Below are 14346 nucleotides of genomic sequence, written 5' to 3'. Positions count from 1 at the left end.
TTGTTTAATATTAAATATTATTCAATATTATTTCTTTTAAAATATTGTTTAATATTGTATCTTGGTTCCTTTTTAGAAAAGAAAGAAAGAGAGAGAGGGAGATAAAACAATCCATACAACTCCAGAACCAAGGCAGAAAAATACTGCTTGATAAATAAGGTTTTAAAGTAGAAGTAGTGTTCTCTTAATATATTTTTACACAAATATTTTCATGCAGATACCATTAAATGATGGTACAGCTGTTCATGGCTTTGTGCACAAGATACCAACTGTCATGTGTGCCGCTATATATGTGCACTCTAAATATATGGAATTAATGTTTCAGCAGTAAGCTTTTTTGTACCATTTGAAAATAGGCATGTTGATATTAGGGAGCTTAAGAAGTCAGACACACAATATTTGAAAGAAGGACGACCATCTTTTCAGCATAAAAACAGTTCAATGGTTTATTTTATTCAAGTGGCTTTTTACTGGTCAAGCAGTTTATTTTGAAACCATTTAAACAAGAACATCAATTTTTAGTGTTAACAGGAACATAAGATCACGATGGATATTAGTGGTTCTACAAATGCAAATAAACAACATGTAGGCAAGAACGTATGTATGCTGAATAACTTGCTTAACAGGAAAATACATATTTTTGCCCACTTATGGGAAAGAGAAGGGAGGATTAAAGAGGATAAGGCAACATTTTGGTTTGCTTGGCAGTTTGGAAGTGGTGATATTGCAGATGAAAGAATTGGTTGGCAGTGGTGGAGTGGAACCAAGTGTTCACGCTTTCAATTGAAGTGCAGGAGGAGAAAACTTGAAACCAAGGGGGTAAGGATTAATAAATATGAGTGAAAGGAAGCAGATCAATTTTAGTAGGCATGTTTGTATTTAATGAGCACATTTCTTCTTATGGTACCAAGACGAGAAATGCTTTTCACAAAGTTTTCAAAATGGTGACACATTGCTTGTAATAGGCCAGAAGGAAGGCTATCTAAAATACTCTCTCTTAGTCTTCAAGAATATAGGTCTTCAAAAGAAAGCAGGGAGGTAGGATCAAAATAGTTCAAGATCAGCAAAAATTTCATAAAAGATAGGGAAAAACTGGCATGTCTTTAGGAGAGAGCAAAAAATTCTGCTTTTCCGCTTAATTAGTTGTTGTACTTAATTGACCAGTTGAGGAAACAGTAGAAGAGCTATACCTGCCCATATAGTCCCCAAATCTAGATCTAGTGCATTGGAGTGAGCATGGCTCTGCAAGAGTAGAATGTGAATATTGAAGAGATTAAAAGAGAACTTTCAGGATTTTCTGGGGGAAATGCAGTAAGATTTCTTTGGATAGTGCAGAGTTAAAAAAATTCTGGTGCCATGGTTCAGATCATAATTTTATCTCTGGATTTTAATTTAATAATTAAAATTGAGGCAGCATTCTTGTCCCCATTCTTAGTGTTTCATCTTGGGGTTTAAAATAAGGGTTAAAATACTGAGAAAAGTTTAAAATATGCTAATCTAGGTAACTCTTGAGTTTGTGACAATTGAGCTTTTAGTTTTGACAATAAGGTGTTTATGGCTCTTTTTTTCTGGGTGGAGGTTTTTTAAATAATGGTTTTAACAATCAAGCTGTTAGGTGTCCACACAAAATTTGCTGGACAAAGTATTTTTATGTAGCCCATAAAAACAGTTGGAAGAATGAATGTCATCTGGGCAACCAGATTTAGCAGTGATTTTGAAGCACCAAGACTGTGCAACCAAAGAATGCTGTGCACCAGCTGTGGTCTTTTCTCTAAATTGTACAACTTGATAATTGTCAGTGAGTTAGATACTTGAGTCCAGTCTAGGCATTCCAATTCTCTCCATTTTGGACTTCAGTGGGAGTGAGAAATATTACTTGGGAAAATGATAGCTAGGATTCGGGTTCCTTGAGTTTCTTTTTTCAAGTTCCTGTTTCCTTTTTCAGATAGACTCCCATGTTGATTGGTAAACTTTTTCTAAAAGTGAGGAATTATTCAAATATCGTTTGTGATAATCGTATGAGGAAGGGGGTAAGTTTTCTCAAGGGTGAAAAAAATCCACATTTCCACAGACAAAGGCTATCTTTGAGTCTAACCAGAGTTTTGGATCCAGTTATATATAGTTTTAAGGTATGTAATGAAAAGTGAAATATAGTGAACAGTGAAACATTTTAAACATTGAGTGGTGTAAGCAGCATGCATGTAAAAGGTACACAGTGTAATGGCAGCAATATTTATAAATTTCTCTATTTTATTAGCATATGCGTAACTTTCAGTTAGGAAAACTTGTGTATTCTAATGGTCACAATTCTAACTTTTTATGTACAGCTTGGCAAAAGAAAAGATTATGTATGAAAAAGAAGCAAAACAACAAGAAGAAAAGATTGAGAAAATGAAAACTGAAGATCCAGATGACTATTCAATTAAAAAGCAGGTAAAGACGTCCCTCTGATTGTACCATTTCCCCTTAATCTAAACATTAAACACAAGAGTCCCCTTCCAAAATTATTGGATTTCAGTAATTTTTTGCTCCATAAGATGCACTTCATTTTTAGGGGAGGAAAACAGGAAAAAATATTCTGGCAATTTCAGCCCGCTGGGCCCGCGGGGGTGGGGGAGCCTCAGAAGGGTTCAAGAGTGCCTTCCAGGACCCTTCGGAGGCTCCCCCCCCCCCCACGGGGCTGGCAGGGGCAAAATTGCCAGATTCCAGGACCCTTTCCAAGCCTCAGAAGGGTCCTGGAAAGTCACGATTTCGCCCCCACTGGCCCTGTGGGGTGTGGGGGGAGCCTCCAAAGGGTCCTGGAAGGCACTCTTGAACCCTTTAGAAGCTCCCCCTGCCCCCCATGGGATAAGCGGGGGCAAAATCACCAGCTTCCAAGACCCTTCTGAGGCTTTCCAAGCCTCAGAAGGGTCCTGGAAGGTCGCGGTTTCACCCCGGCTGGCCCCGTGGGGGTGGGTGGGTGGGTGGAGCCTCCAAAGGGTCCTGGAAGGCTCTCTCAGACCCTTCCGAGGCTCCTCCCACCATCCCCCCGGGCCCTGGGGAGCGCTGTTTTACAGTATTTGCTCCATAAGTCGCAGACACTTCCCCCCCTTTTTGGGGGGGTGGAAAAGTGTGTCTTATAGAGTGAAAAATATGGTAATCTAATATCCTATAAAGAAAGCTGTGCAGTATACAGGAATAACTTTAAATACATACAACGGTATGTCCATACATTGGGCTGGTTATAATGACATGGCAAGCCAAACTGTTGAGTTTGTTCAGTGGTTTGCTTATTGTGAGACATGAACCCTGGCAGGAGCTGGGTTTCTAGCTGATACCACCCCCCAGCATATTGACTAATAACCACAGAGAGCAACCATGGATTTTTTTTCTCTAGCTCTTCAAGGGGGAAATGAAAGTCAGTCCTTGCTAGATTATTATGAAAATTTAAAAAACAGTTAAACTGTGGAAATGGTGAGCAAGCATGCACTTGCACACTTTTTTTCTTACAAACCATTGTTGTGAGTCTGCCTTGATTTGGAAATTCTACCCAAAGGCTGTTGATGGGGGGGGGGGGTTGATCTGCCTAATGTAGAGTGCCCAATACCTTTATGGCATTAGTGCAGTTGTATCTAATTTTGATACTCCCTGACTGTAAAGTTTTTTCCTCATATCTAGTTATAATGAGCAAGATGCAACTTAGTCATGCTTCCCAAATCAATAACTCAAATTCTGCTTGAAATATTAAGAGCTGTTATTTGTAAGCTCAATCTGCATATTTATGATGCATAATAACATGCATATTATTGTGCATATGATTATATATTTTGACCAGGTTGTCTGAAGAACCAGTGACCTCCACCCTTAAAATCCTATCCATATTTTCAGATCTGCCGGGGTGGAGGGATTGCTTGCCTTTAAAACTAGTAAGGTCGACATACACAAGAGGCAGAGCCTTTTCAGCAGTGTCCTCCGTTCTTTGGAACAACCTGCCAATCAACCTTCATTTTGCCCCTTCAGCTTTGGTGTTCAGGCAGGCCTTAAGATCTTTCTTCTTCAGGGCTGCCACATATTGGCCGAACACTTTCATAATTAATTTCTAGAGGCCCTTCCTGATGGCCTTACCAACTATTTATATCTTTTTAAAAAAAATTACTTCCAGTAAAAAGCATTTTTAAAAGACTCAAGGTACCATCGTATTTTAAAGTCAAAAGCTACTTCCTCTTTACTTCTATTTGTTACATTAGATGCAATTTTCATTGCATACCTGCACAGTATTCTTATAGAACATATTAAAATAGAATATTGAAGCAAGTTTATCCTTTTAAAGTCATTGTAAATTCATTGGGTGTATTTTTGGATGAAGTCTATGCCACTTCTTTCAGAAAAATATGTGTAGCTTGAGATTTTTTTTACTTCGGTGGTCTTGGAAGGATGTTAATTCTGAAGCCATTTGTGTTGTTTAAAAATGGGTTTCCCTGGGCTTTTTCATAAGATGTGGACTACATTAAATTGCATCTAGTGGTGCACTAATGCAAGGACACTTTTACAACGGGAATTCTACCTTTGTCCTCTTTGAAGCTCCTCCTGCTTCTGAAAAGGTCAGAAAACCCTTAAGAAAAGCCTGGGATGTGACATGTAAATGGGACTGCAAGAATCTGGTGGAATGAGCTTATTAAAGCAAAGGGTTGTACAAGCTGTGTTTGCCTAAGTTCCTTCTCCCATTGTAGCTCTTGCGCCACACCCAAGGCTTTTATAGAACCTTAGAGAGGATGCAGTGGACTTAGTGTCCCAAGGTGTTCTTCTTTGTAATCTCTGTGAATCACACATTTGGGTTTGTTCTCTACCTGCACAAAGACCTTTGGAATATTCTTGAGTCTAAAAGAGTTTGTTAGTCCACACTCTCCACTTCGCATGCCCCCCACCATGTAGCTAATCCTCACTTCCTTTTCAGCCACCACTGATGTAGCAGCTTGGGAGCATTCTTAGAGCCTTCACGTTTCCTTCACATTTGTATATAGTTTTATCTATAGTTCTTACCTCTCTTCATTGGTCCTCTCTTCTCTTGTCTCCTTCCTGAGTCTTTGCTTACCTAATTTTTTAAAAAAGTTGTCAGTCATTGTTTCATTTCCTTCCTGCCTTTTTATGGCCTCAGCAGGTCAATTCAAGAAGTGTATCACTTCTTCCAATAAGATTCCCCTCACCAACAGGCACTCTTACATGCCTTTATTGCCTGAGTGATGGGCACCAGAGTCATAGTTGCCAAATCTGCAGAAAATTTACAAAAGGATAGACAGTCTTGGTTGAAATTTTATCTTTAGGAAAAAATCTCTAAAAGCGGTTAGCACCATCACCAGCCAGGCCACTTCAGTTCTGCCAATCCTGATCTATAAAGCTCCATCTAAGCAGGTACTTATGGCGGTAATTCATTTGGAGTCTCCATCTGCTGAGCCTTCCAATATTCCATTGCAAGTCACAGGCTCTACAGAGCAAACTCAGCCCCAACATCGAGGACAGATATTTGATGTCAGTGTCAGTGCCTAAATTGGTGCTGTCCTCAGTTGAAGGAAAAAGAAAGAAATCAACCATTTCAGACTGTCAGACAAAGCAGATGGAAACCAAGTAAAAACCTATGAAATTTAAGAGCCAGCAGAAACCTGTTTTTAAAACACAGACTTTTCAGTCTCCACCTAGTCACCATTCTGCTCTGGAAAAAAAGTAAAGGTCATAAGCACTTGGTATGCCTCAGATCTGCTGCAGATGAAGTCATATCTTAAAAATCCATGCAGCTTCACTCACTTTTAGCCACTCACTAGAGTGAAGTGAGCTCACCGAGAGCACCCTGAGTAAGATTTCACCATTTCAGGAAAGCCCGAAAGAAACACAAATGGAAAAGTTGCCCCTGTGTCATGTGGCATCTTGCCCTACTTCTTCCAATTCCTGTGCCATCCTCAGTGGTCTGACTAAGGAGACTAGGCATCTTGCACCATACTATTTTGATGTTATGCCACAGTTTTATCGTGAGCTGTAATGGCATTTCCCATCAGCATCCTTCTATGACTATTGGGGTACATGAAGATATGCAAGTGGGTCCACACTGTTTCTTGCCTCCCTACTTGCCATTGTGAGGTCCTTCTAACATTGGCCTCATGGGCACAGAAACTTGGAATCTCTCTAACCAAAGGACATGCTACCTAAAATGAAGCAACTTCATAAAGCTTTGGCTCCCAGGTCTCCGGAATCTAAGAGATCTCGTTGCCCATCTCATCATGCTGATCACCCATCCTCTCGGTTTGTTCCTTGGTCGCCTAAACTGAAGTATAAACATTGGTTTATGACTTAGTCACTTGAACTGAAGTGCAACCATCAGTTTTCAGCTATGAGATCACCCAAACTGAAGGAATCTTGCTACTTACAACATGATACAGTATACGTTTACCATCTCGGTTGATTTCAAGATCCCCAATTCTCATATCTACACATTGGAGCAGGTCTTCCACGTCAAAAGAGAGCCATCAGTTTTGAAGTTTCAGTTTCTTGGGACCAAAGATCAGCCTCCATCTCCTCAGCTTCTCGGTCTCCATCACTGACACCAGTTACGAGCCGTAAGCCAAGGGAGAATTCAGCTACAGGGGCACTAGTACCTGAAACCTGTCAGAACCAAAGGCACCACCAGCAGCCTTCAACGTTGAGATTGGCTAAAGCTAAAAAAATCCATCCACTATGGAACACACCCTCAGTTCCAAGCCACAATGGTCTCAAACAAAAGAAAAGGGTAAAGTAGATGATACTGGGGGGAAAGACAAACCTGAACTTATCACTTCAGCTGCTCCTTCATTGGCAGGGACACTACATAAAGATTCACGACTTTCTGTGGAATAAAATATAACATATAAACAAACTTGAGGTGCTGATCATAAGGAAGGCCTTCCAAACATTCGAAATGATTATCTCAGCAAACCAGCACAAGGGGTCACAAACAACAGGACCACTCTGTACTACATAAACAAGCAGGGTGGAATGCACTCCATGTCTCTCCTGTTCCTGGCAGTCCAACTGTGCTAATGGTGCATTGACTGATGTGTTTCCCAGTGTCAATACATGTGGCAGGAAAGGACAATATAGTCAGTTATTTGAGTGGACAAAGAACACAGGATCACAAATGGGAACTGTTCCCAGACATTTGCACCTGCTGGGACAAACAAAAAATGGACCCGATTGTAAACAGATCCAACAGAAAATGCAAAAGTGTTGCTCATGGGCAGGCTGGGGAAAGAATTCACTCATAGACATCTTCATGCCACATTGTTCAAAAAAGCTAATCTACCACTTTCCTCTGATCCCACTGCTCCATAGATTAGTAGCAAGGCTTCGCCAAGACAAGGCCAAGGTGATACTAGTTGCCCCATGTTGGCCACATCAGGCTTGGTTCACAACTTTGAGATAGATGGCAGTGGACATTTATCAACTGCCAATAAGACTGGATTTGATAAAGCAATGTAAGAACCTGTCACCCAGATCTAGCCTCACTTAGGTTAATAGTATGGAGAATTTACGACACTGAATCTTACAGATAATCCTAGTTAGAGCTCAGAAAGCTGTCCATCCACTATGCTGAACTACAAATATAAATGGACAAAATTCATATTCTTCTCTAACTCAAGAGACAAGCCTTACTTTCTTCCCACGCTGTATAATGTCTTGCATTCTTTATTACGCCTGAAAGAAAGTGACATGTCCCACTTCTAATTAGAAGTATACTTATCAGCCATAGTAGCACATCAAGGTCATGGTTCTGATGTATCACATTTTTTCAGATATACAGTATGACTCTCAAAAGATATTTCAAAGGGTCTGAGAAACATGTACCCAGATGCTAGATCATTACCACAGTGGTCTCTTACTATAGTGTTTAATCAGCTTACAAAGCCACCATTTGAGCCTATGGCAACTTCCAACCTATTAATTTACAAAGACCATGTTCATAGTTGTGGTCATGTCAGTAGTGAGAGCTAGTGAGCAATGTGCTCTTCAGTGCAGTCCACTTTTTCTGCAATTCTTTATGGACAAAGTGACAATGTTCCTGAGTTGTCTTTCATACCTAAGGTGATTTCAGAATGTCACCACAACCAACCTCTGATACTCCCTACATTCTTTCTATCTCCAATTTCTGTATTAGCAAAATATCCTAGATGTTCACAGTGTTTGGCCTTTAACATTTCTGGAGCTAAACAGTTCTGAAATTCTTCTAGACTATTTTTGAGCTACCAAGGATTTGGAAAGGTTGAACAGGTCACGTCCCAACATGTGTCCAAATGGATAGTGAATACTGTAACCCTAGCCTACCAAAGGGCAAAGAAACAGTTGCCCACAATTTTAAAAGTGCACTCAACTTGGTAGTTGCTGCTTTAACAGCATTTCTTAAAGTAATTCCATTGAGAGATATATGTAAAACAGCAACATGGTCACAGCCCTTGACATCCGTCAAGTGTTACAGACTGGACATCAGAGCAAAACTAGATGCTACATTTAGCAGAGCAGTAATTTTTCTGTGTTGTCATGACATCCCATCATCTGATAAGCAAGTTTATCAATCACCCAAATATGTGATTCAAATGTTGCATACCTGTAGCTGTAGTTCTTAGCCCATCCTCCCCTCAGTCTGCTATGCAAGTCCATGTTTCTATCGGCAGCAGACTGGAGGAACTGAAGGTTAGCTACAGGGTGGGGAGCATGCACAGTGGAATGAGTGTGGACTTTTAGGCTCTAGAATGTTTCAGAGGGTCTTCATGCAATCGCAGAACAAACCCAGTTCTGTGAATCACAAATGATTGATTCAAGAACTACAGTTACAGGTAAGCAGCTAGTTGATGCCTTTGAATTGTGGTGCTGGAGGAGGCTCTTGAGAATCCCCTGGACTGCAAGGAGAACAAACCTATCAATTCTAAAGGAAATCAACCCTGAGTGCTCACTGGAAGGACAGATCCTGAAGCTGAGGCTCCAGTACTTTGGCCATCTCATGAGAAGACTCCTTGGAAAAAAACTTGATTTTAGGAAAGTGTGACGGCAAGAGGAGAAGGGGATGACAGAGGATGAGATGGCTGGACAGTGTCTGCGAAGCAACCAACATGAATTTGACACAACTCCGGGAGGCAGTGGAAGATAGGAGGGCCTGGCATGCTCTGGTCCATGGGGTCACGAAGAGTCGGACATGACTAAACAGACAAAACGAGCTAGTCTTTCTGATCTTCACCAGAAGTTTAACTTGCCTACATCCCAACCACAGGTGGACCACATTCTTGTCATATCTGTGCATACTTATAATAATGCCTTTTGCATTGTATTAATAGTACATAAAAACTATAATTTCTGTAAGAATCTTGATGCTTAGTAGATTTGCTAATTGATGTTCACTTCTAACCAAGAGGTATGAATGCATGATAGAAGTAAGTGTTTGCACCATCTTTTTAGTGCATGAATTTGAAACTTAAAATATCCCATGAAATAAATATGGTCACTTCATGTGCAATTACAAAATTGTCTTTTAGAAATGCATGCAAGATGTTCAAATTCAGTGGGGTGCCACATTGGTAATTTTGCTCAAAAAGCATGGTGAGAATAATCTCTTTCCTAAAATGAAGTCCAAGAATGAGTAATAACTTTTTATGCATGATAAGCATCAAAAATACGACCCTGCTGGTCTTTGCTTTTCATTTTTCTTTACCTTTTTCTCTTAGTCAGAACCTCCTGCAGTGAGCATACAATGTGATCAATAACTCAATAACTTTTTTCATGCTGTAATTATCTCTGTGTGGTATTATCAGAACACTGTTTTTATTTATTACCCAAAAGAAGCAGGTGATATTTATATAACCAGCTGATCCCATTTTGGACGAAGCTGTGACAGCAGGGGAAGTAGTTTATATTAAATAGTTTTTTTTAAAGCAAATATTTCATGGAATGCTTTTTAACACTTCTTGTTTTCCTTATAAAAAAGAATTCTCTGGTTCTGCTTCTCTAATGCAATATTATATTCTGTGTATTGCTAAGTCTACATTTCACTCTGTGTTAGTAATTTTAAGCAGCTAGTACAAAATCGTAAAGTTCTGTTTTAACATGAGTGGTTTATGTACTTCATGACCTTCCATTTTGCAGACTGAAGTCTTGCAAGAATCACGAATGATGATTCCAGATTGCCAACGCAGATTAGAAGCTGCACGTGCAGATCTTGCTCAGCTATTAGTAAGTACAGTATGGGAAAAAATAATTTATGTGGGGTTGTCAAATTAATTTTATTTGTTTTATCAAGCTGCAACTTTAATTAATCCTATATGCAACTCTTTATTACCCAAATCTCAGTGTTGATATCTCTACAGTTCTGGAGGAAGCTGTAAGTTTTTTAAAAAATTAAACTGCCACTCATCCTTAGAAGGAAAGGCAATCTTAAAAAAACTTTATCTGATAGTAATATATCCAAACAAATGGTTTCTGGCCAAAGCATGTCTTTAATTTTCAATCATGCATTAAAAATTGCCTCTCCTGCACAGTTGATTAAACATTTTGGCTTTGAAGCTTTGAATTAATCACATTTCTCATCAGCCTATATCACCATATTGTTGTGAGGATGAACTCGGAGTGGGAAGAAAACTGTTTATACCATCCTAAGAATGGATGGGATAAACAGCAACAAATAACACTTAAGCAGTCACTTCACCTTATTATGGGATAGTACAGTACACATCTTCCCTTCTGTAGCAGTCCTCCCATCATCCAGAATGATAGAATCAGACTCCAATTAGCTTGAAATGTAGATGAGCATAAACTGTAGTTTAGAGATACTCATAGGTTTATAGTTACCCTCTGTGTGCTGAACAAAATGTGTAAATTATGTTGATGAATAATAATAATTTTGGTGTTGATAAATGTTCTGATATCCACATCAAACAAGAAAAATTCTTAGAGGGCAGCAATTATGAGCTTATCAATAAACAGTTTATTTAATGCTTAGTGGACCAGAAAATCAATGGATATCTAGGCATTTACAAAAATGTGTAAATGGCACCTCGCAAGAGGACGACCCCACTGAACGACAAATCCGCATTAGGATGACTTTTTGCGATCGCTATAGCGATTCGTAAAACAGTCATTCCAATGGGGGATTTTCGCTTGACGTTGATTAGGTCCGTGTGTTGCAAACTGTTTGTTTGCAAGACGACGATTTTTCTGGCTCTGCAAAATGGCTGTCCTGTCTTTTCCGGAACCATGCTTCGCAGGGCAGCCATTTTTACAGCTGATTGGCACTTCACAAAATGGCTCCCCAGGGGTGATCTTCGCTGGACAGCAAGGTATTTTCCCCAATCGAACGCATTAAACGGGTTTCAGTGCATTCCAATGGGGAAACTGATTTCGCATGACGACGATTTCGCTAAACAGCGATTTTCCCAGAACGGATTATCGTCATCATGTGGGGCACCACTGTATAAACCATAAGGAACTTAAATTGGTATTCAGGAACAAATACTTTTATAGAGCGAAAACAGTATTCAAAACAAGGAAAAATTGCTATTAATAGCTTGGCAACTCCAATATTACGTAACATATTCTTTTAGAATACAGTGGAGTCTCTACTTAAGAACGTCCCTACTTAAGAACAATTCCACTTAAGAACAGCTCCATTTGCTAAATTTTGCTTCTACTTGAGAACAAAAATCCAAGATAAGAACAGGAAAAAAAAACTTTCCTGCTCTTTTTTTAACCTTAGGTCATCTTAGGTTAAAAAAAGTTCTCCCCCTAGTGGTAGAGTACGTATTAACCAGCTTTGCATTAGTTCCTATGGGAACTAATGCTTCAATGTACGAACGCACCTCTACATAACAAAAAAACAGCCAGAACAGATTAATTGGTTTTCAGTCCATTGCTTCAAAATTAGCTTCGTCAGAAGTGCTTTTAACACTGTTCCCTGACCTAAGGGAAAAAAAGAAAAAAATATCCCCCTCTAGTGGTAGAAGGCAGAATAGCAGCTTCCCATTAGTTTCTATGGATGGAAAAGAGCAGATACAGATTAAATGGTTTTCAGTGCATTCCTATGGGAAATGCAGATTCTACATAAGAACTTTTCCACTTGAGAACCACCTTCCAATACGGAATAAGTTCTTAAGCAGAGACCCCACTGTAGTATTGTTTTGGAATTGTTGACTGGAAGTACAGTGATCGTGATGGTTTAAATAGGAAAACCCAAGTCTTCCTGACAAAACACCAGTTCTATTATCCAAAGATGTATAGAGCACCTTTATTTGCTAATTAATCTCTGTATGGCTCAAATAGTCAAACTTGGAAATTATTTCCATGGGAGCATAGTTCTGCTTCATCAGATGATAGTAGAAAGTGATAAAGGACAATCAGTATTGCAACTTATAAATGAGAACCAACCTGCATTAATGGAAGTTTCACAGAACAGGAATGTACCCAGTTACCTGATATGCCACCTTCAGACTGAAACTGACGGATTCATGTGTGCAGTCTAGGAGCAAGTTATTTGAACAAGATATTGTCCAAAATTAATTATGAAGCAAGGTATAAGTGAAGTATGTAGGGCTTATGAATCTTAAAGAAACAGTTTATCATATCAGGGTTGGATGCCGCAAATTAGCATGTGCAGAAATAACCAAGTCGCAAAGATAATCTTTCAACAGTTAACCACGTCATCAAATATATACGGTATACTGTATATATATATTTAGCCTCTAGCAAATCTGAAGGTAACCCCAACTATATCTGAACCACTGAGCTATCCAGCCAGCTCAACATACACAGATCCTCAAATATATACATATAATATATATTTAACGATTTGTATAGGTATGTTGAGCTGGCTGGATAGCTCAGTGGTTAAGGTATGTTGCAGGGTACATTTAGACTGCTAGGGGCTGCATGTATCCCATTGGGCACATTTTGCATCCATTATTGTAGATGATAAACAGCATGAGAGAGGGTAAAGTAGACTTCTGTGGGGTAACATAGACCAAAAGCCAAACAATAATTAGTGGAACCACTGCGAAACAGGAAATGATCAACAAATGTGTTCAGTTAAAAATGGAATTTCAGTTCTCAGCTTTCTGTTGTTCCTTGCAACTATTTTGCATCCAGTGTTTTTTCATCAAATTATACCTTGTAGCACAAGAAATTACAGACAAAATATTCACACAATTTCATTTCAAAGCAGAGTTCTGCATAAACATGATTTCAGAAAATTAAATGTTTTGACACTGAAGTGAAAAGGCCTCCTTAATTTAACCAATTGGTGTGTTGTAAATCCAAGTATCACTTCAGAAAGGTTGACTGTTTACAATATGATGGTTATATGTTTAGTGAATTTCAGGGGCAAAGGTAAAGCCTCATGGTATTAAAATAGTGAAGTCCTTTTTTTAATTTGTTTAATTTCAGGAAAATGAAAAAGAATTGGAAGAAGCCGAAGAATATAAAGATGCACTCTCAGTACTGGAATCAATAAAGTTAGAGGCTTAGACTGAGTTTTGAGTACTTCATATATGTCTCAGTATTGGGTCCATTGTCACTCTTTACCAATGTTTGGCCATTGCTGTATTTATCTGAGTAGTGTTAAGAATGATTGTGTGCTAAAACTATATTTTATGCATAGCAAATTAGTAGTCCCTTTCTCTCTTTTAGATTTTTTGGAAAACCCTGTTGAAAACTGTGTCATCATACTACAAACTACAAATTAAAAAAAATGAAGTAAACCAAGAGAGCAGTTTTCTAATGATTTGTATTATAAATGGTAGCTGTATTCAGCCCCGACAATATTAACTTGGTGTTTCCGCCTATAGTAGTCCATCAGATGGAGGTGTTACAGAAGGAATGACATCCCTGCTGGCTGCTGTTACAGATGTAGCAAAACTTAGGCATGGCATGGCCATTCCTTTGGATATTTCATGCCAGTTTTCTGCCAGTACCTAATTTGTGCGTACCTGTTAATGGACTGAGTAAGCTATTCTTGAGTTTCTAGTTCGTTGCAATTTCCATGTGTAGGCCAGTAGCACAAGTACAAGATATTTAATTTTATTTAAAATATCATATATATATATGCTTCCCAACAAGCAGATGCCCTTGGGACAGTTTATAATTATAAAACCCCACAGTAATACAGTTGACTTTAGAATTAAAATAATAATTAAAAAAAAACAGCAGCAGAACTGAAGTCAGCAAACTAAAGATTAAATACCTACTAGTAGATGAAGGTGTTAGCTTTGTGTCTAATGAGGACACCAGATTGGTCGTTCTGATGAGGGTGTTCTGTTAAGTAAGGCAGCTACATTGAAAACTTCCCCTGGTATCCGGCCATGACACCAT

At 39.0% G+C, this 14346-nt stretch overlaps 1 protein-coding gene across 2 annotated transcripts in view; it reads left to right on the top strand.

The window, feature by feature from the left end:
- TBCA (tubulin folding cofactor A) overlaps positions 1–13740 on the top strand; it is a 40829-nt gene extending 27089 nt beyond the window's left edge. For both annotated transcript variants that reach the window (XM_072992676.2, XM_072992675.2), the window contains exons 2-4: positions 2328–2433; positions 10135–10221; positions 13423–13740. In XM_072992676.2, the coding sequence (XP_072848777.1) occupies positions 2328–2433; positions 10135–10221; positions 13423–13503 (274 nt within the window). In that variant the 3' untranslated portion in view covers positions 13504–13740. The remainder of the gene's footprint in view (positions 1–2327; positions 2434–10134; positions 10222–13422) is intronic.
- Positions 13741–14346: the final 606 nt, after the last annotated feature.

This window comes from Pogona vitticeps, chromosome 2 (genome assembly GCF_051106095.1).
Source record: "Pogona vitticeps strain Pit_001003342236 chromosome 2, PviZW2.1, whole genome shotgun sequence".
Lineage (NCBI taxonomy): Eukaryota > Metazoa > Chordata > Lepidosauria > Squamata > Agamidae > Pogona > Pogona vitticeps.
This window is presented reverse-complemented; position numbering and strand designations above follow the sequence as displayed.